The sequence below is a fragment of the Microcaecilia unicolor genome, chromosome 8 (assembly GCF_901765095.1).
Source record: "Microcaecilia unicolor chromosome 8, aMicUni1.1, whole genome shotgun sequence".
Taxonomy (NCBI): domain Eukaryota; kingdom Metazoa; phylum Chordata; class Amphibia; order Gymnophiona; family Siphonopidae; genus Microcaecilia; species Microcaecilia unicolor.
The window spans coordinates 25,063,944-25,087,346 of NC_044038.1; the positions used below are offsets into that span (position 1 = coordinate 25,063,944).

Genomic DNA, 23,403 nt, shown 5'->3' on the forward strand with positions numbered 1-23,403 from the left:
CACTTAAATTTCAGCGCAGATCTCAGTTCGGCATCCAAAATAATTAGGTAATGGGCTCCAATGATTTAACTATTGGAGTTAACATGTACTTAATTGGTACCAATTATGATTTGGGTGCCAATCTGGCTAGGTGCTCTTCTGTAACAATGGGCGTCTAAATTGGATCACACGCAACTGAAAAGGGGCAGTGGCCATAGGAGAGGCCTGGATAGGTCAGGGGCCTTCGCATCATGCGCACAGTGTTACTGAATAGATGGGATCCGCGTCCAATTTACGTGACAAGGATTTACACCAGGTTTCAGCTGGCATTAACTGCTCACGCCAAAAGTTGAGCTCCGAATTCAGCATTCAACACTATTCTATAAAGAGTGCTGATTTCAAAATGCACTTTATAGAATAGCATTGAGTGCCACATTTTACCGGCATCATTTATAGAATCTGACCCTGTGAGTGGTGATCAGAGAGTGTACATATAGGGGATAATTTCATAACAGGATGCCTATGCGAAATGTCCAAAAAAGCCACCAAATTTGTATTTATCAAACAGGCTCTCAGAACTAACCCTAATTTTCTTGCACGAAAATTCACCAGGTGCAAATATGTGCATGTACTCTATGGACTAGATTCAGTAAATGGCGCCCCCCCCCCCAAAAAAATATGCACTAAACGCTATTCTATAAATGGAGCTCCGAGCAGCTCGGGTTGGAGACAATCATTTTACCATTTGGTCTAGGTTGAATTTTAGAACCAAATGGTATTTGGTATGCCCCTGAAACAGCCCTTGGCGAAACATGGTCATTTCGGGCATCTGTTCTTAACAACCTGGAGCAAGAGTAGTGGATTAATAAACGTCTCTTTTTATCGACTTACTGCTTTTCTTTTCCTTGTTGAATCTTATTAATTGGTTGCCTTACTGTTTTTTTTTTAGCATCATTTCTGATCCACATTGGACATTTCATGCGCTTACCTCCCAGAAAGCTGGTCCAACACAGGAAGTGAACCCAGGTCTCTTCCTGCCCTTTATCCTGTCACCAGTCTCAGGCTGATGATCTGGAGCATCCTGATTGGTCTGCTATGAATGCCACTGCTCTGATTGGTTCCTGCTGATTGACCTATGACTATGTAAACCCTGGTGCATCCCATTCGCTCTGTCCTCAGATGGGCCTTTTGTGAGTCTTTGAGTGATACATGGTATCTAACCTTTGCTAGTCTCCCAGTAAAGAACATGCTCTGCCTATTTCTGGACTTCACCTCTCCCTACTGATTTGGATTTGGTTCGATGCCTAGTATTTCTGCCTTCTCCAAATAATGGATGTCCAGTGTCTACTCCTCCCTGGCTGGGAGCACCTTGGACCTGTGCCTATAGTTCTAGTAGCCTGGTATCAAAGGGCTCAACCTGAAGTGGAAGGGAGCTGTTATAGGTGAAACCCATTGCCGGCCCCTGGTGTTCTCAAGGGAAGCTGGCCATGGTGGGTGGGTGAGCAGAAATCCTCACCCTGCCCCCGCCCCACAGGTGACTCAGTCTCTCGGTCTCCTGCCCACCACTCATCACAAGGTCTCTCAAACACCACCCCCCCCCCCCACTTCTGCATGCCTTTTAAAATAGCAGAACTTCGCTGGTAGCAACTGATACACACTGCTCGCGCTGGCCACACAGGCGTCCCTCTGATGCAACTTTGTGTTACTATTACTGAGGTGACACCAGAATTTGAATATATATTTGTTCAGTATGACAAGTGACAAATCTGGGACTGATGTGTTACCTACAAATTTTTAATATGGGATTGAAAGGTAGGCAAAATCAAACTAAACTTACTGTCAAAAATGAAATATTTAGGAGTTTTTTTTTGTTCAGCTGTGAATGTTAGTGTTCAGTGCGTCACACATATGAATATTGTCCGTCAGGTGTGTCGCAACAGAAAAAGGTTGAGAACCACTGGACCAGAAGTATCTTATACACGATTTTAAATCTAAATTTAAGACCTATTTATTTCAAGAAGATTTTGTGGTTATGGGGACATTGGATGACAGAAAATAATCAGCATTAATATAAGTGGTATATTGCTACCTTGAATGTTGATTGAATGTTCTCTGAAATGAATACATCTTTTCTGTAAATAATTTTTTTTTAAGTTTTAATAGTAAACCACCTAGATTTGATTGTGACCAAGATTGGCACTCTAGCAAATTTTAAAATAAACATAAACATATACAGTAAAAGCTAAAAGATGTGGTTACTGCAAGATCAGTATACGGCTTAAAAGAGGAAACTGGACCAGCACATTCCTATTAGCAGAAAGGATCACAGGATATTTCTAATCCTATATAATAAAACGCACCTCCAACATTCTGAAGCTGACTGCATGGCTGAGGCATTCCTGCTCTCTGTATCCATCTCCTGAACTGACATCACTAACTTCCGGGTTCGTCACAAGCAGAAGTGACCAACTACACGAGGTTTCTCGGCTTCAGAATGCTGGAGGTGCATTCTATTAAATGGGATTGGTCAGTTCCTTGAAGCACAGCCAGAGCTCAGCGTCCTGCACAGTAACGCTCAGACACCAGAGAGAGGGGGGGGGCCTGACAACAGAGAGAGGGAGGTGGGGGGGCCTGACACTAGAGAGGGGGGGAGGTATCTCTGTCACACACACTCTCTCTCTCTCACAGTCAATGTCTTTCTCTCTCTCACTCTCACACACTCTATGCCTCACACAGTATCACATTCACTCTCTATGTGACACACAGTCACTCACACATTCTCCTGGTCTCATACACTCAGTCTTACACACACTCTCTCTCTCGCACACACTGTATCTGTGTGAAACACACACTCTCTCTCTCACACTGTCTCACATACGCACTTGCACACACACTCATTCTCACACACACACTCGCACACAGACTCTCTCTCTCACACACACACACACTCGCACATTCACTCTCTCTCTCACACACACACACAGTCACTCTCATATACACTCACTCAAACATACACACTCCGAGGAAATCCTTGCTAGCGCCCGTTTCATTTGTGTCAGAAACAGGCCTTTTTTTACTAGTTGGTCAATAAATTATAAGAATTCTTGAATCTAAAAGATGAGATATCGTAATGCACAACAAAATGTGTTCTTCCTACTGAATTTTAATGCCAAAGAACATATTTCAGATGAAAACTGTGAGAGAAGGGTGCCTTTCAGAAAGTGGCCCTTTTAGCACAAAATGTAAAATGCAGTGTCAACCGGGAGCAGAATCACAAAACAGCTTTCTTCTAATGTTTTCTTTATGTCGCCTGAAGGTTTATCCTTACTCTTGTTTTATCCAGGTTTTCAAAATGCTTTTAGCCTTGTTACTTTGCAATTCAATACCAAAACGCTTTCTAATTGAGGCTTCATTAACCAGGTTTAAGGCAGACCTAATGGCTTACTTTGCCCAAGTCTTTGGGGAATGAGCTGCCTTTGTCTAGTGCTGGCTATTTTGCCTTGGCCTGCAAGCATCAATCATTTCTTTCTTTCCTAATTCTCGTATGTTCCTTATGAAGGATGGTATATAAAGAACAGTAATAAACATAAAACCAAGACCGTACATCACTGACCTTGACTGCCCTCATCTACATATTTGACACAAATGTTTTAGAAACAAAATGGCCGGCCACTTCACACAGCCTTTCATCGTTTTCCAGCATCTATTCTCAACCTAACAAGTTATCTAAGACAAAAGTAGCTACAATTTCTATTTCTGGATACCCACTGGCATTGAAGCCAAAGCATAAAAAGGAGAGAACAGAATATGTAGGTTAATTAAAACTCTGGAGGATTTATTTTTGTGACCCATTAATGCTCTAAAATACACATAAAGACAGCTTTCTGATAGCCTAAAAGCATTTCTTTGGAGGACAGTAAAATGTGGTAGGTTACACGAGACATGAACTTGAACTGTGAAAAGTAGGAACAGTTTTGAACTTAACGAAGGACTACAGGACGGCAGGGCCGACCCCTTACCTGTTGAGGTGGCGTTATGCTTTCTTGCTCATAAAATTCAGTCATCTGCTTGGGTTTGATTTGAAGACTCAACCCCTTCTCAAACGCCTGGTGTTCCAACATGAGCGTAGAGCGGAACCACAGGTTGTGTGTCTTGCCCAGGTACTTCAGCACACAGGGCCGGATGGGAATGGGTGGGACGCACTGCGACATGGCTTCCACAAAGCAGTTCAGAGCACTGGGCTGGCAGTCCCGCTGCACTTGATGGCTCCCACTACACAAAAATGGGCTGATTTCACCCGCAAGAGCCTAAGATTAAAAAGGAAACATTCTATTTAAAAGCATTTTTATTACTATTATTATCATTATAATAGGACTAGTAAAAAAGGCCCGTTTCTGGAATGAATGAAACGGGCGCTAGCAAGGTTTTCCTGGGAGTGTGTATGTTTGAGAGAGAGAGCCAGAGTGAATGTGCGGGTGTGTGACAGTGTGTGTGTGAGAATGAGAGTGTGTGACAGGGCCCCCTCCCCTGTTCCTAATGCCCCTCACCCCGTTCCCTCCCCTCCTTTTCCTCCTCCTTCCCATACTTTGGGTTCCTTAAGGCTTTCAAAAGTCTATGTACCCCCGTGGCCCTAACGCCCAGTATCCGGATACCCCACCGCTTTCCTCCTCACCCCTCCCCCAAGATGTAATACTTTCACGTCCTTAATTTTTTTTTAAAAGTGTCCTATGTACCCTGTGTACAAATGCCCGGCATTCAGATTGTGTTCCTCTCGTAAATTTTCATTTCTTTCATTCATTCAGAAGTTCCCCCCCCCCCCCCCCCCCCCCCCCGAACACTTTTGGTTCCTTCAGTCTTTTAAAACTCTCCTATGTACCCTGTGTGCTAATGGCCAGCATTGAGATCGTTTTCCTGTCCCAAATTTGCATGTCTTTCAGTCATTCACAACTCCCCCCCCCCCTTCTCCAGTTTAACACTTTCCTTTCCTTCAGTCTTTTAAAACTCTCCTATCAACCCTGTGTCCTAATGGCCAGCATTCAGGTTGTTTTCCTTTCCCAAATGTTCATGTCTTTCAGTCCTTCAGAACTCCCCCCTCCCCCCATTTAACACTTTTGGTTCCTTCAGTCTTTTAAAACTCTCCTATCAACCCTGTGTCCTAATGGCCAGCACTCAGATTGTTTTGCTTTGCCAAATTGTCTGTCACTGATGTCACTGAGGTCAGTGCGTGCCTGCCTAGCAGACCACTTCCGGCAGGCACGGTCCCAGGCACATCCTGTTGGAGGTGAGAATTATTATATAGGATAAGCTTTTTAAGATAAAGCACCGCACGTAGGCCTGTGTTCTGCAGAACTCTAGCACTTTTCCATGTTCAAAAAAATATTTTGAACTAGATATTGAGGATATTGGCTCCTTGCTTTGGACATTTAGTCCTACCCAATTTTCCCCACATCTTTCAAATTTCATATCTGTTAAGACAATACAGCAGTTCTTTATTGAGAAACACAAAGACGTGTTTTAACCTTCTCAAACAGCGTCATTTATAGCATTTGAGTTCCCTGAAAACCCGTCCTCTCATTTTATCTTTTTGCCATACACAAACACACACTCCCCGCTACCCCTTACCCCCCTTCTATCTTCACCAGCCTTCCACAGGAAGGGATATGAGATTTCACTGGGAAAAAGAAAGCGGGCTATTTATCTAAAATCTCTATATATAAAAGGCACCACCAACGTTCTAAATGAAGCCTCCAGCCGGAAGTGTGAAGGGGGAGAGATATCCGGTTTCCCCATGAGTGTCTGCCCCGCCCTCGCTCTCTCTGTAACACAAACAGTGAAGGAAAACACAGCAAAGCACGAAACCAAATCGCTCTCTCTGTAACAGTGAATGACTCAGAGGGGGGAGGGGAGAGAGGGCAGAAGCCCTCACTATCTCTCTAACACAAACACAGAACAGCAGGAAACTTAATACTGAAGGACTCGACTCCGAGGGGGGAGGGGACAGACAGCACAGGGGAAGGGAGAGAGGGCAGAGGGCAGGGACACACACACTCCCACATGCACAAAGAAGAAAACCTTGCTAGCCCCCGTTTCATTTGCATCAGAAACGTGGCTTTTTTACTAGTAGTCTACATAAAGAAAAAGCTCACTTCCAAACCCATGTTGTTACAACAGACAGAAAATCAACCCTCAGAGGCCGCTGTAAGGTCTCGACATAGTCCATCCTACACATGCTTACATGTTGCTGCCTATCAGAAAGGATCTTCCACAGCCTGGAGAAAAGTTGAATCCATGTCTTCTCTGCTAATGGCGTAGAAATGTGACACAACTGGACAAAGGCGCTTAGCAGAGCTCCGGTCTACAAATACAGAAAAACAAGCACAACTAGAAGTGTTTAGGATAAGAAATAAACAGACTGATGGCTTATTACATTTGCTATACCATCTTTCCTTGGAGCATAAAGTGATTTACAAAACAAACTCAGAGAAAAAGGAAAGGAGCGATATCCATAATGAATACTCATGAGATGGAGGCAGTGTACGCAAATCAATTTCATGCATATTCATTATGCATATCCTGAAAACCTGACTGGAAAGGGGGTACTCCAGGACCGACTTGGGAAACACTGAGGCATATTTTCAAAGCACTTAGCCTTCCAAAGTTCCATAGAAACCTATGGAACTTTGGAAGGCTAAGTGCTTTGAAAATATGCCTCATTGTGTTACAGGATAGAGAATGAAAGGATGGTGAGAGACAGGAAAAGTCAAAAATATTAACACAGAAGATCTGGATGCGTTGGAGTGGCCTTCGACACCAACTCCAGCAGTTGGAAAGTAAGTCCAGCGTCAGGCAGACTTCTACGGTCTGTGAGCCGAAAATAGCAAGGAAAAATCAAGACCGTATATGCATATTTTATATCACGTTCATGTCATGGGAAAAAGTAGTAACTATTGGGAGGGAGCTATCTGCTGCAGCGACAGATATTGGGGATTATGTAAATATAAATATCTACTATAATAAAACGCACCTCAACGTTCTGAGGACACTGACGTCACTGCAGGCACTCACACACCGGTTCGTAAGTTCATGGTGGTGAAGCCACAACACTCACCATGTCTTCATGCCCCGCCCTCGCGTCACACGTGATGACGTCGAGGACGGAACAAACAAAAAAACAAGGCAAATGAACGCACGGGGAGCAGTAGGGAAACAAGCGGAGCGTGTTTCCCTACTCCTCCCCTTCCAAGAAATCCCAGCCGCCGCCAACGTGCCCATCACCCTGGCCCCTTTCGCCCCGCCCCTTTCAAGGTACCGCCCCGCCCCCGGTAGCACACTCTTCCCCTCATCACCTTCCCTCCTTTTACGCCACTATCCCTGGTGGTCTAGCGGTACCTGTTAGCTCGGGCAGGAACGAAGGAACCCCCGCTTTCCTGCCCGGAGCGCTGCTGCTAGCTGCCCGGCTGCATCGTGTCTGAGTCCGGTGATTCAAAATGGCCGCCGAGAGTTGAAGCTGCCTCGTGAGACTTCAACTGGCGGCCATTTTGAAACGCTGACAGCCGGAATCCCACACGATGCAGCAAGGGAGCTAGCAGCACCGCTACGGGCAGGAAAGAGGGGGATCTTTCTTTCCTGCCCCGACCGAACAGGTACCTCTAGACCACCAGGGAGACTAGCGTAAGGGAAGGGGACTCCCGTGCCCGCTAGCGCCCGTTTCATCAGAGGCAGAAACGGGCCTTTTTTACTAGTAATTAATAATATAGATGATTCCATCTTAATAGACAGATTTTGGTCTTCTTTTGAACCACTTTCCATTAACCAAGTAAAAAGTTTTGCTAGCAAAATTCTAGCTAGCAAGTATTCTAATGTGATTTGCTAGCAAAGAATGCAATGTGATTTTTGCTAGCAAGTATTCTAAATCACATTGAATTCTTGATTAAATGTCCTAGTTATTTTATGAAGAATGCCCCAGATATCTTCATACAAGGTTTGTGGAAATTTATTGTACTTTTGTTTCAGAAGGACGAGATATTAACACCTATCCCGAAAAAAACAGAAAGATGCTTGGGGCAGGCTGGCAACTTCAAGAAAGCAACACCAGACAAGGTCTATTAAAATCATTCCAGTCTGTTCAATGCTATATAGTTTCTTTTACCTTAACAGGTTATGTTAATTAGGGCTCAGGGACCAAAATATAAAAAGAGTACCACATTTTCACACATATAACACGCCCGTTATATGCGATTTTACAAAATGCATGCACCCCCCTATGCGCTATCCCCAGAATTCTATATATGGCACCTTAATTTCTGCGCGGCAATCAAAGCGTATGCTGTAACAATGCACGTAACTTAATTGGTAAACTAGCTAATCAGCGCTAACTGGATGTTAATAATCAACCATCACTAATTGGCATTAAGATTTATGCGCACAACTCGCTAAGAGTATTCTGCAACATGGTGCACTTAAATTCTAAGTCGCATAGCTGAAAAGGAAGCATGGGCGTTTCTAAAATCTATGCGAGTTGATATAGATTGCACCCGCTTTGTGCCTAATTCAGGCGTCGGAATTTACACAAAGTAAAATACGGCGTAAATGGCCATGACTAAACTGGGTTGCGTAGAAAGGCACAGAAGCATTCACTGACCTTAATTTCTCGAAGGGAGTCCAAAAACTTGTCATGGCGGTTGGTCAACATGTGCAATTGGTTACCAATGTCCTTCTCCGACAGATCTTTGGTCTTTGGAGTACTGGTCTGATCTCCTGGGGCTAATTCAATATCAATCTCGACATCCTGAGCAAAAGTGAGGCTCACGTATGAATTTTTGGTCACAGCAAACAAAATACTTCTCCATCCACCCCCTCCCTACATACTGAAGTGCTAACCATTTAAATCAACAAACACCAAAGATCAATTAGAGCCTACTGCATTTTGTACAGGGATGAAATTTGGCTGAACAGATGTATCGTAGTGTCCTCATTTGCCATCATAATCTGTGTTTCTATGTTCCAATAAAATCTTTATTAATCCCATCTGCATTTACAAATTTGTAAACCATGTCCCCTGCAAAAAGGTGTTAAAAATGAATCTGCAAGCAATCAGAAGCGGTCAACTGTACACTGCAACGGTTCAACAAATGCATTATGAATTTGGAAACAAACCCAGTAGGTTACTAGCTTGGAAGCTCTGATACAGGCAAAAGGAGGTAGCCATCCTTCAAATTGGGGGGGGGGGGGGGGGGGGGGGGGGAGGGTATCTCTATAAGCAAGCTGATGTGCAGAAGCAGCTTGTGCAGTTTTATCAACATCTGTATAGTCAGACGTCTAGGGTTGAGGATGATGCAACTGGAGCATATTTGTGGACTGTGTCACTACCCTTGGACCCAGACGGATGGAGGGATCAGTTGGATTATATCACATCACAGACCAGGATCTGTATGAGACCCATTAAGCATCTCCCCATCGGCAAAGCGCTGGGGTTGGATGGTTTCTCCTTGGGGTTTTACAAATCTTTTGTGCCACAATTAGTGTCTTTATTAGCCAGAGTGTTTAATGGAGTGCATCGAGGGGAGACGTTGCCTGAGTCTATGAAACTAAGTGGTCGGCTGTACAGAGTTCCTGAGCTATCTGAAACTAAATTAATCTAATCTATAAGTAGCATGAGTTTTGTACAAATGTGCAACTCTGATGCATTGTTCAACATTGGAATGCCCTGCCACTACATCTTAAAACTGAGCCATCATACCCCACATTCAAGAAACTATTGATAAAGATGGCTATTCGGCCAAGCCTTTCCAACATAGTCTCTCATTCTATCCCTTTACTCTCTGTTTTGTCCCTCCCTTCTACTCTCCCCTTCCTTCTCTCTATTTTGCTTCTTGAGATTTTTTTATTGTGAACCATACAGACGCCATCTGGCGATTAGCGGTATATCAAAGAATCAATAATAATAATGCTGTCATACAGGGGACGCAGATCTGATTTATAGTAAAGGTCTCTTCCACCCAGGGTTACCCAGTTCTGATTGCATTTTAATGACTTATTGCTCAACTATATCACTACACTTGACTTATAAGATAATTTCATTGATCTTCAAGCTGCTATCAGTTTACACAATAATCCCACCCCAAAATCCTAACCCTCAGCCTCCAGAATTAACCATTCATCAATGGATGAATCCATGGTGGGCCTTAACTCCAGAATGCTGGTCGTCATTTGGTTTCTGATAAAATATGCCACCACAAGTCAGATTTTACTTTTGGAGTCAGTTCTAGGTGCATCTACTATATTCTGTTTTCTCGGAACCTGAATGCTATATAAATAGAATTACTACATTTTCTGAGCAACTTTTGGCCTTCCCCTTGAAAAAAGAAAAGGGTAATAGATTCCTCTTCCCTTGTAAATAAAGTGAAACCCCCCAATTCTGTAGATTGTTGCAATCAAGACCAACAGGCAAAGACAATTTGAAGAAAGAATTTAGAATCTAGCACTGAATTGCCAGGCAATCCCATAGATTCTATTGTCTGGCATTCTTATAGGATCAGAAGTGTAAAATGAATCCTCAAAAAACATTAATAGACCACAAAAAACATTAAAAGACCGGAGATGCGAAGGCGGTAGAACGAGAGGGACATGAAATGAGATTGAAGGGGGGCAGATTCAAGAAAAATGTCAGGAAGTATTTTTTCACGGAGAGAGTAGTGGATGTTTGGAATGCCCTCCCGCGGGAGGTGGTGGAAACGAAAACGGTAACGGAATTCAAACATGCGTGGGATAAACATAAAGGAATCCTGTTCAGAAGGAATGGATCCTAAGGAGCTTAGCCGAGATTGGGTGGCAGAGCCGGTGGCGGGAGGTGGAGATGGTGCTGGGCAGACTTATACGGTCTGTGCCAGAGCCGGTGGGTGGGAGGAAGGACTGGTGGTTGGGAGGCTGGGATAGTGCTGGGCAGACTTATACGGTCTGTGCCAGAACCGGTGGTGGGAGGCGGGGCTGGTGGTTGGGAGGCGGGGATAGTGCTGGGCAGACTTATACGGTCTGTGCCCTGAAAAGGACAGGTACAAATCAAGGTAAGGTATACACAAAAAATGGCACATGTGAGTTTATCTTGTTGGGCAGACTGGATGGACCGTGCAGGTCTTTTTCTGCCGTCATCTACTATGTTACTATCTAAAGTTTGTCTGCAAAAGGGGAAGAAAAGTTTCATACTACCATTGCTCAACTCGGTATGTTAACCGGAATTCTTATGAATGAAGAGCAGTACGGCAAAAAAGTAATCATGAGATGAAAAACCTCCCAAAAAATGTCAGCAAAAACACAGAACAATTCAGAAATTACTTATCTGTGCTGTATAAGGTGATGTTGCACCGGCCACTGTAGTGCTGCTCTCTTGCGGGGTGAGGTCCCGACGGACCCGTTTCGCGCAGGCTTCTTCAAGAGTCCTCACTACTATCCCTAGAGAGCTACAGTCTTCCGGCATGTAAAACCGTACTGCTCTTCCTTCATAAGAATTCCAGTTAACATACCGAGTTGAGCAACGGTAGTCTGAAGCTTTTCACACCCTTTTGCAGACAAACTTTAGATGTGGTCTTTTAATGTTTTTTTGAGGATTCATGTTACACTTTTGTTTCACAACTGCATTAATTAGTGAATCTGACTTTTGATTCTTACAGGATCAACAGTTTGCCAGGGGAAAATAAACATTACCTCTTCCTTGGACTCGCTGTTTTCTCGTTCCCTGGGCTCTTGTTTGACGTGAGTTACCATGGCAAACGCTGCCCGATCATGACTGTCGGCTAGGTTGATGACATTGGTGATAGATGGGAGCATGGCACCCTGACAGCTTGTGCCAATGGTCGTGGTTTTCTCGCACACTGCCAGCAGAAGCTGCAAAGATTGGGTTGGCAAATTAGGCAACAGGGTTCAGGGAATGTGGCCCCAGTTTCATTTTAGGGTGTGCTCAATTTTTACACTGCGAGGATTTTTAATAAACTTAGTAAAGAATGCTTGCTAAAAACAATGGCAAATAACATAAAAAGATATCACAAATACCACTGAGGTTTATGTGTCATTTTAAAAGACAGCCTATCCCTATTGAATAGGCTCATCCCTTGAAAACAGAAATATCTATCTACTATAATAAAACGCACCCTCAACGTTCTGAGGACACTGACGTCACTGCAGGCACTCACACACCGGTTCGTAACTTCATGGTGGTGAAGCCACAACACTCACCATGTCTGCAAGCCCCGCCCTCGAGTCACACGTGACGACGTCGAGGGAGAGGCAAAACAACGCACGGGGAGCAGTAGAGAAACACGCTGCTCCTCCCCTTCCAAAAAATACCTGCAGCCGACGACGTGCCCATCACCCCGCCCCCTTTCGCCCCATCGCAACGCCCCTTTCAACGTACCGCCCCGCACACGGTAGCAAACTGTTCCCCTCATCAACTTCCCTCCCCCCTGTCACCTCCCCTCACGCCACTATCCCTGGTGGTCTAGCGGTACCTGTTCGCACGGCCAGGAACGAAGGAACCCCCCCCGGTTTCTAGGCCCGGAGCGCTGCTGCTAGCTGCCCGGCAACATCGTGTCTGAGTCCGGCTCTCAGCGATTCAAAATGGCCACCGAGAGGTCAAGCTGCCTCACAAGACTTCAACTCTCGGCGGCCATTTTGAAACGCCGAGAGCCGGAATCCCACACGATGCAGCAAGGCACCTACCAGCACCGCTACGGGCAGGAAAGAGGGGGGTCTTTCTTTCCTGCCCCAACCGAACAGGTACCTCTAGACCACCAGGGACACAACCGTAAGAGGAGGGGAAGGGAGTCCGGTGCCGGCTAGGGCCCGTTTCTTCAAGGCAGAAATGGGCCTTTTTTACTAGTGATATATAAGAGAGGCTGCTCAATTTCAACACATGGCTGATTTCAACGCTAGTATTTGTGGAGTAAGTTGTCACATTGCTTCAAACAGTCGAGCTCTTTTGTTGGCCCAGTCTGAACAAAGAAGTTATATATTATATGCCCCCCCCTCCCTGCTCATGTTATGCAGGTGGCAAAGGAACCATGACAGTTAAACTATAACCTCATATATGTTGCAGACTGAAGCAAAGGGCCAAATTTCTTTGACTGATCGAGAGTGAGTTGCCAGGGGGGGGGGGCAGGTTTACAGGAAGCAAAAGGAAATACACCATATAACACTGAGGTAAATGTGCAATATAAACATAAGAAAAGCCATGCTGAGTCAGAACAAGATCCATCGAGCCACGCGTCCTGTCTCCGATAGCGGCGACTATGGTTTGCAAGTACCCAGCAGATTCTAACAGTGACTTACAGCTCATTTCCGGGGATGAGCGATGCCTTTCCCAAGAATACATGGCTAAAAATGTTTTATGGACTTTTCCAGTCACAGAAGAGAGGGAAAACAGCATACAAATACAACCAGGCAAACAGAAAAAGCAAACACTGGGCCTTCAGGATTGAGAAAAATGTAGTCCCTTAATATGACAAAGACCCGACACGGGCCATGTTTCGGCATACAACCGCCTGCATCAGGGGTCAATAAACTCCTATTGGTCAACTTGCGGACTATTGCGCAAGAGGTAAGTAAAACAATCGGGCTAGAACTCCAGAAGTAATCACTCATGAACAAACTTCCTCCTCGCGAGGAGTTCTACCCCGATTGTTTTACTTACCTCTTGCGCAATAGTCGTGTCGGGTCTTTGTCATATTAAAGGACTACGTTTTTCTCAATCCTGAAGGCCCAGTGTTTGCTTTTTATGGACTTTTCCTCCAGGAATTTGTCTAAACCTCTTTTGAATTCCACTATGTTAGTTGCCTTGACCAAATTGTTCGGCACCAGATTTCACAGCTTAATTAGGTGCTGTGTGGAAAAAATATTTCCAACTTTGTTTTCAATCTGCTGGTCATTAGTTTTATGGAACGTGTTTTTGTGTTGTTGTAGAGTTAAACAACCAAGCCCTCTTTCACTGTTCCATCCCACTCAGAGTCCTAATCAGTTTAGCCCTTCCTCATAAAACATGTGGAGGAGTAGCCTAATGGTTAGCGTAGTAAGCTGAGAACCTGGGTTCAATTCCCACTGTAGCTCCTTGTGTCTCTTATCGCTAGGTCATGCTATAAGCGGAGCTCCAGTTCTGAGCATTAGGCAACTCTACCAGGTCACAACCATCTATCATGTCACTTGACCTACCTCAATGCATTGCTTGATCCAGAAGTGGTTCCCCATTGCTTCCCAATTCTGAGAACAGGTAACATAGAGCAGGCGCTCATAGACCCGGTGCTTCATAGAATTGTCAAACACCTCAAAAAATCGGGCCCGGATGAGAGGCTGAGCACAGCGTAATCCAGACAAGAATGCAGGTTCAAGTTTAGCAGTGAGCTCACTACCGGACAGATTTTCGTCCCTGTGGTGAAAATGCAGAGATAAATTGCTACTCTTAATGCTTTTGACGTTCTAACCTGCTAATGTAAGGCTTCCAAAAACTGTCTTGGTGACCCTACAGCTAATCCGGCTGAATATGCATGAAGTAAATTTGAATATACTGGAAATCATATACATACATATACACACACACAAATTTCTCTCATGTGGAGTTACTAGGACAGGTACAGAAAGCCCTGTACTAAAGGCAAAGCTGTCTTGTAATATTTAATCCACTTGCAGTGCTTCTGAAAATATTTCACTGTACTAGTGCCTTCTTAAGTTGAATGTACATTACAGATTTCTTTTTCTAGCCATGCCCGTTTCTGACCAGTGCCATTTCTAAAAAAATCCTACTGACTTCTATAAAATGGCACCAGAATCCTTTTCCTTTGCTTGGAACAGGAAGTTCATGTGCTTTTTCTTGGGTGTCTGAAAATCCATCAAATCTCCTATACAATTCTTTATTCACATTTACTATACCGCTCAAATGTGTCATGCAGTGTGCTAGGCGGGATACAGACTAAAACATACCACTGAGTTCACTCTAACTGCATTTAACTACCCCTAATGTCATTACACAATCTGGAATTTGCTTATAGCTAAAAGATAAATTATATGGTTATTAAACACAAGCATGTTAAAAAAAAATTATGAACCAATAAACTGCAGGTTATGATTAATTGCTATAATTACCTATAGACATAGTTAACGAGGTCCAAGAACTGGGCATTTAATTCAAGGTCTTCTGGAAAACGCTTTTCAATGTAGGTCATCATTTTCACCAGCAAAATGGACTTCTCCCGGAGTGTAGGTGTCTGGGTGAAGAAAAGAGGACGTAATTAATTTTCCCATTTTAACTTTAATGTGAGAAGAAATGGTATGTCCCAAAGTTCTACAGCCATTATTTAAATCAGTTTTATTAGCTTCTTCACAGCTGACAAATGGCATGATGCAAGGCCAGGTTTTCACCCCCCCCCCCCCCCAAAAAAAAAAAAGCTGAATACAATTATTGGACAGCTCCAAATACATCTGGATCATCACTGAGGTGTTGTTAACGTTAAAGACTTACGAACATCAGAAAATAGAAAAGAGAGAGGGTGGTAGCTATCTAGAAGAAAACAAATGGTGAGGCAATAGAACAAGAGCACATGAAATAAAGGAAGGGAAAATTAAAAACGACATCAGGAAATATTTTATCACGGAGAGGGTGCTGGATGCCTGGAATGTTTTTCCACGGGAAGCGGTGGTGTCGAAAACAGTGATGGAATTCAAAAAAGGTGTGTGATAAACACAGAGGCGGGTCGTGACTCAGTCGGTGGTTGGAGTATGAAGGTGGAATAAAAATGTATAGAGCGTTTCCACTCACAGTAAAACTTAAATAACTTTCACAATTTAAAGAATTTTTTTTTTTTAAAACAGGCAAGTAGGTGGCTAGAGCTCACCAAGCATCGGTTACAACTCTAAAGACAATGGCGAGGGGGGTTGTAACCAACACAGAATTGTAAGTACAGTTCTGGCTCTGTTACTGGGCAGGATGGATCATGCTAATCTTTATCTGCTGTTATTTACTAGGTTACTATGGGGCTTATTTTCAAAGCACTTAGAATTACAAAAGATCCATAGGTTACTATCCTGCTTATTTTCGAAGGAGAAGGGCGGCCATCCTCCGACACAAATCGGGAGATGGCCGGCCTTCTCCTAATGGCAGCCAAGTCAGTATAATCGAAAGTCGATTTTGGCCGCCCTCAACTGCTTTCCGACACAGGGCCGGCCAAAGTTCAAGGGGGCGTGTCGGCAGTGTACCGAAGGCGGGGCGGGGGCGTGGTTAACAGATGGCCGGCCTCGGCCGATAATGGAAAAAAGAAGGCCGGCCCTGACGAGCAGTTGGCCGACTTTACTTGGTCCATTTATTTTCACGACCAAGCCTCAAAAAGGTGCCCAAACTGACCAGATGACCACCGGAGGGAATGGGGGATGACCTCCCCGTACTCCCCCAGTGGTCACCAACCCCCTCCCACCCTAAAAAAAAAAATTTGAAACATTTTTTGCCAGCCTCTAATGTCATACCTAGCTCCATGACAGCAGTATGCAGGTCCCTGGAGCAGTTTTAGTGGGCACTTCAGACACCCGGACCCAGGCCCATCCCCCCCTACCTGTTACACTTCTGGTGGTAAATGGGAGCCCTCCAACACCCACCCGAAACCCACTGTACCCACACATAGGTGCTCCCCTTCACCCATAAGGGCTATGGTAGTGGTGTACAGTTGTGGGGAGTGGGTTTTGGGGGGGGACTTGGGGGGCTCAGCACCCAAGGGGAGGGAGCTATGTACCTGGGAGCAATTTATGAAGTCCACTGCAGTGTCCTCTAGGATGCCCAGTCGGTGTCCTGGCATGTGAGGGGGGACCAGTGCACTACAAATGCTGGCTCTTCCCACGACCAAATGGCTTGCATTTGGCTGGGTTTGAGATGGCCGGCCTCGGTTTTCATTATCGGCGAAAACCAATGCCGGCCATCTCTGGGGTTGACACAAATGTTGAGATTTGGCCAGCCCCGACTGTATTATCGAAACGAAAGATGGCCGCCCATCTTGTTTCGATAATACAGTCGGAGACGCCTCTTTACGGTTCCGGCCTTAGAGGTGGCCGCCCTTATAGATGGGCGCCCCCGTTTCATTATACCCCTCCACGTAACTCTGTAAGTCTAAGTGCTTTGAAAATATGCCTCCACGTGAGACATGGCATATGCACAAAGGAGTGACATCGTGAGAAGGAAGCGAGTGAGATCAACTGGGTCTGTGGCACTGCTCCGAGAATAAAAACAGGCATACTACACAGCGTCTGGAAGAAAACAGGACCCTTTACACAGTTTCAAAATACTTTACAATTGTTTAAATGTTTACGATGACCTTTGAAAATACATTAGTATAATGGTCTTTTTTTTTCTTAGTTAATTCATAATTTGTGTTCGAAGTGTCCTCCTTCAACCTTGACACATTCACAAAGTCTTCGATGCCACTGAGCTGTTGGCTCAATGAATTCTGATGTTTCATTAAACTGATTTGCGAGCTTGAAGGCGCTGGAGTGCCATCCTGTTGAAAAATAAAGTGCTAAGAGATGTCTTGAATTTCAGGCAGAAGTTTCTGGTGTAGTAGGACGTTTTGGGGTTATTTGGAAAAATGTTGGGGGGTCCTGTTTTTATTCCCCAGACACCATGAAGATGAGTCTTATGGATGTCATCTGCCATCATATTCTGTGCTCTGCAGTGCAAAACACTAGGGCTTTAACACACTGCTTCCCAACCCTCTCTTGGAGTTGTTTCTGTTCAGGACTGCCACAATGAATATGCATTATAAATATTTGCATACAATGACTCTCCAAGGTATACAAAAGTCTGTCTTGCTCATACTTATCACAGCTATCAGAACGGTTAGACCTACCCCCAAGGACAGGTTTGAAAACTACTGCTTTAAGTACTCCAAGGCAAGACGGAAGTCACTAGGAGCCATTAAGAGATCTCACTGCCCGTCAAGCCTGTCACATGATTAAAATGGCTCTTTCTGCCTCTGACCACAAGATCAGCAGCTCAGGTTTCCATTGCTCCTGCAAAACTGTGCTCCTGACTAATGCTTAGCATTACTTCCTACATCTTCTTTCAATCTTGGAATCTCATACACATTCCTTAGCAATTCACAATCTGGCATCCAGGAGTTCTGATCCTGCTTTTCATTTGCTTCACATATTCTTCTTTCTGAACCAGTTTTTTTCCCACAGCGGCTTGGAAATAGGGATATTAATGCAGCCTCTCCTTCAGAGGGTTTGGCCAGACAATTCTGTTATCACATCATTCTTAAGCATATCAGTAGAATAGAACAACATAAGATAAGCTTCACTGAGCCAAGTCAAGGTCAAAAGAAACATAAAAACCCAAGTCATGCTGAGTCAGATCAAGTCCATCAAGCCCAGTATCCTGTCACCTACAGTGGCCAGACTGGCCCATAAAAACCAAGCGGACCCTTAGAGTAGATCTCTATTTCTCATAGTTCATTCTCAGGAATAAATTATGCTTTTCCTAAGTCTACCTAGCTAATACTATGTTTCTGGACTGTTCCTCCAGGCAGCCACCTCGTGATTCTCGATGTTTCCGAAGAAGTGGCTGTACTTCATACCCACAAAGTTCTTTTGGATCTCCAGTCTCCTGCTGCAAAATCAAATTCAAGTATAATGTTCAGTCAGTACCAAGGCTCGACAAGTCTCAATTACCACCAATTAGTCATATAGGGCCAGACTTCACGAATCTATGCCCCCAAAAAACCACGAAGCCGAAACATTAAAAAAAAAACCTGCTATCCTAGGAGTGATGTTAATTGGTGAAGTACCAATGTGGACTGCTGGAGAAGGCCAGAACAACTAGCATACAGTGGACATGACCACTGTCTTACAAAAGGAAAGAAGATCCAAACTAGCTCAAAGCAGCTGTTGACGCCTGTCACAAAACGCCTAGACACACGCCTGAGGTTTCCCCACAGCCATTTAGAGGGTCTATCCCCAGCACGGCTCAGGTCCGCTTCCAAAAGCAATCAAAACCAGCAGAGTTTGCAGAGAGAATCATGAGAAATCCTCTCTTCCGAAACCCTGCTCCGATCCGGCGTTATTTTTTGCAGCGGTAAAGCAGTTTTGTTTCGGGCGCTCTTTTCTGAGTATTGGGGAGGAATACAAAATGACCTCAATTACATGAGCTTGACTACATTTGCACGTTATCTGCGCTAACGCGCTCATTTCTCACACTAGACCTCTCTGAACATTCTGCGCAGGCAGATGCGGGCACTAGTACACGGCACTAACGGCCTCTAGCTCCTGCGTTTAATTTTGAGCATTGAATCCCCAGCCCTAGGTCTGACACCATCTGTCTTTGTCTCTCTTTTTTTTCTCAGCGTTTTTTTGTTCTCAGTGTTTGCAAAGCTGAGATGCTTTATCTTTGAACCTGAGAGCAGGCATCAGAAAAGCTGCAAAACAGCCTCATCAGCTGTAAACAACTCTCAGTTTCTGTTTCTGCACCTGCCTATGGCACATTACAACGAGTCATGCGAAAGCCGGGGAGAACTGCTTTGCACCTTTTCTGCTGCTTGCTCTCCACATGGTACTGCAGTGAGCTGATGCTGCATCGCTGATTAAGAAGCCATGCTGGGAGCCTTAAACTCACCAACAGAGTGCTGTGCTTCTTTCCTGACCCAAATAAAATTGGGTAAGATCCAGCCCTCAGCCCACCGCTTCGCCCTTCCTGGATCTTGTGGCTGCACTGCCCAAGTCAGCCTATCGGTGCCCCTCTAAATTTATCCCTACATAAATCCTGGCATCTGGACTGGTCTGGCAGGACTCAAAGGACAGCAGTGGGCAGGTTTCTCAAGATATCACTTAAAATTGTTATGCTCCAGAATCACAGAGCGTAAACACCTAATCAGATTTTCTCACGGCTTCTCTGAATTACAGCTTTCATTTTCACATCAAAAAGCTTGTATGTTTCTAAGCTGTGCTTGAAAACTTAAGTTCAGTCCCAAAAGAATCTGCATACTACTATGAATGTTAGAGACATGAGCAGTAGAAGAACAAGCATGTTTTTGCACTACAAATGTATACGGTTGAATTGTGCCATCTAAAGGAGAAAAAAGAATAAACCACAGGATCACATTTTCACGGTCATCCTCAACTGAATGTATTTAAGTACATCTTCTGCCATAACACTGCTGATAAACCTTTATACAGAGGTTTTAACATACCATGGGCTATGTTATAAGGTCATACCATGGGCTTATTTTCAAAGTTCCATAGACTCTGTAAGTCTAAGTGCTTTGAAAATACACCTCCATGTCTTATAGCTACATCAATGAGAAATTAAACTAAGCTGTGACTGAGAGAGGCTATGAGAAAATCTGATTAGTAAGGTACTTATGTACAGTGATTCTGAAGAATACAATTTTAAGTGATACCTTGAGAAAATTGTCTACCCATTTCCTTTTCTTGAGTCCTGCCAGACCAATCCAGACGCCTGGGATTATGCTCCTCTATCAGTAGATAAAAGACCAACAACCGCTGGTTTGCTGACATCACCCGAAAGTGTCCCATTGAGCCTCATAACATGTACCAATGAACAAAACCAATAGCGTTCCTATGAAGAAACAGTGTGTTTTAAGCCTGTAAAATGTATTAGATATTTTCCTGTTTTAATTACGTCCTAAAGTGTATTTCTCCTATTTGGCCAGCAGGTGGTGTTTCTTTGCTGTAATAGGGATCTGAATGTTCTTTTTCTTTAACACAAGCAGAAAGCAAGCAGCAGTATACTTTTAAAACTTGTCGACTGGGCTCCGATTGGCCTAGAGTTTGAAAAATTACTGGCTGTTGCTTCAGTATTAGCCCGGGAGAAAAGAGAGACAGATCTCTCTGCTAAGGCTCCATGAACAAATATATATCCTGATCTTCCCAGGTACTGTTTAGACAATATGCAAATGTTTCGTTTTCTAATTAATCCATTTTTTCAGTTACTTGTTACTGTTGGCTGATTGCACTTTTTTTTTTTTTTTTTGTCATTTTTCCAAGTTCTGAGAATAAACACATTTCTTTGTTTGCCGTGCTTGTCTGGACTGATAAAGAATCCTGGTGGGTCTGTGAGTGCTTTCTGGGAACTGTGGGACCACTGGGAGTGTGGCCCAAGTAACCTAAAAATCACTGGGGATAATTTGAGAGCAGGGGACTCGCCCAGAGGCGGTTGGGACCAAGTCTTGGGAGGAGGGTGCTAGTGTAGAACATAAGCGGCAAGTGGACCTGAGCTGTGTTGGGGATAGACCCTCTAAGTGGCCACAGGATAATCCCAGGTGGGTGGATAGGCGTTTCATGACAGTTCCCAAAAAAAGCAATTGAGGAACTCTATCCGTCTCTTTCTTTGTACAAAGTCTTTCCTGACCACGTTTAAGGCTAGATTAAAAATTATGTCTTCTCTCAAGCATTTGGGGACTAGATGGCTAGTGTGGTGAATAGATTACACTTCCTTTTCATTTTCTGTCTTCTATACTTTTCATTATTTGTTTAGTTTGTATTCCTACTGTCACATCTAAAACCTCTGCCCTTTTGGTTACAGGTCATGCATCTACCCTCTCGGTGGCTCCACTGTTACGTAGCACCCTGATAACCTCTGTCACCACTCTTCGATATCTAGGTGTAATCTTGGTAATTGAACTATCATTTGGTCCTCATATTTCTGCAGCGGTAAAATCATGGTTTTTTTTTTCCCCTCCACTACATCTACTAACTTCACAGCTACCTTGATGATGACACCTGCGCTACGTTACTTTACTCCCTGGTAACTAAAAAACTTGACTATTGCAATATCATATATATTGGGCTTCCATCATCTCTTTTGGAAAAACTTCAAACGGTCCAAAACAACTCTGTTTGACGCTCATGCCCACCAATTTGATCATGTCTCCCCCACCCCTCTTGTTCGTTATCACTGGTTACCAGTTACATCTGTGTACATCCTAAGATATAAACTTTGACTTACAAAGTCCTTCATTCTGGTCACCCTTCCTACCTCACTTCCATCATCTTTCCTTACAGGCCATCACAAACCCTCCACTCGTCATTTCAGCACCGTCTAAACTGTACCCCCAGTCCACTGTTAATATTTAGCAGTTACACGCCATACTGCATTGCTCTATATTGCGCCCTCCCCCCGCCCACACACACGTATGCAATTGCCTCCCAGAAAGCTTACGTTCTGAAGAATTCTATATAAGGTTTAGGTCGTCTCTGAAGACCTATCTTTTTCCTATGGCCTTCTCAGTGGGATGATGTCATGGTGCAGACTGTAGTCCAATGTGTTGAGCCTTTGGATCAGCAACGGCAGTTATGAAATGTGTTCTCATATCTTTCTTCTATAATTTTGCAGCTCTTTTCTAGTTTTTATGATAATGGAATTTTTTGTAAGCCCCTTTGATTTTAAATTTGAAAGGTGGTATATCAAGCTGCAATAAACAAACACTGGAAGAGTTCAGCCTCAGTAGAGGCTTCCATTCTTGTCCTACACCAGGAAATTGTCTGCCAACCGTGGCCAACAATGAGATGTTGAGTTCAATTCTCCATCTCCAGAGTCTGCCCTCCTCTTGTGCCTTCTCCTCCCCACACAAATTTTTATCAATATATCTTACAAATATTATGGACATTTTGAATTATTCTCCCATTTGGCTGCTATCTATACAGGCTTTTAGTATATACTCTCTCTCTCTCTCTCTCTCAAAAGTGGTACATTAAAGGAAACTATGACTGTCTGAATTCTTTGGCTAATGCATGCACTAACAGTAAATAGTTCCCAAATGACAGTATAAAACTCAATCTAGGTCCGGTCCGTTCAATCCATTACACTACCTGATTGGCAGCCATCGGGGAATTGTTTTTCACCCACTCTTCAACAATTTTTACAACAGCTCGAAGGATCTTAGCATCTGGAGATTTCTCAATGAGAGACGTCAAAATAGCTTGAATAAAGCTTTTCCTCATGTCCATGTTCATCACAGCCAGGCGTGTCTTCACAAGATCTAAGCTGAGCATCACCAGCTCGCTTGTACCTGCTAAAAGCAAAAGCAAAAACAAAACAAACAAAAACAGATGAGTAAATGCAGTGATACCCTGCTCTGTCACACTTCAGGATAAAAATGGATCACTGTGGCCCTAAGGTCACATCCAGTTCCCCTGGACGAGAGTGGATTCCAGCCCGTACCAGTGGCCGTGTGTTACTTCCAGCCAGAAATGACATTTCTACAGACCACAGATACTGCTCTTTAGACTTCTGGATTCTAGTAGGGAGTGGTGAAGGAGCTGCTCTGTAGACAAAGCACCCCAATGACCATAAGGTTGTCCAACTCTGTTATACGATAACAAGCTTGTTTATGCACACTGAGTCAGAGGCACAGCTACAGGTGGACCTGGGTGGGCACAGGCCCACCC

At 44.1% G+C, this 23,403-nt stretch overlaps 1 protein-coding gene across 1 annotated transcript in view; it reads right to left on the reverse strand.

Moving 5' to 3' along the window:
- TRRAP (transformation/transcription domain associated protein) overlaps nucleotides 1–23,403 on the reverse strand; it is a 342,568-nt gene that overhangs the window by 132,627 nt on the left and 186,538 nt on the right. Inside the window, exons 46-52 of the mRNA XM_030212524.1 lie at nucleotides 22,825–23,027; nucleotides 15,103–15,224; nucleotides 14,176–14,389; nucleotides 11,680–11,859; nucleotides 8,621–8,767; nucleotides 6,215–6,334; nucleotides 3,999–4,286 (exon numbers count right to left, since the gene is read on the reverse strand). Coding sequence (XP_030068384.1) covers nucleotides 3,999–4,286; nucleotides 6,215–6,334; nucleotides 8,621–8,767; nucleotides 11,680–11,859; nucleotides 14,176–14,389; nucleotides 15,103–15,224; nucleotides 22,825–23,027 — 1,274 coding nt within the window. The remainder of the gene's footprint in view (nucleotides 1–3,998; nucleotides 4,287–6,214; nucleotides 6,335–8,620; nucleotides 8,768–11,679; nucleotides 11,860–14,175; nucleotides 14,390–15,102; nucleotides 15,225–22,824; nucleotides 23,028–23,403) is intronic.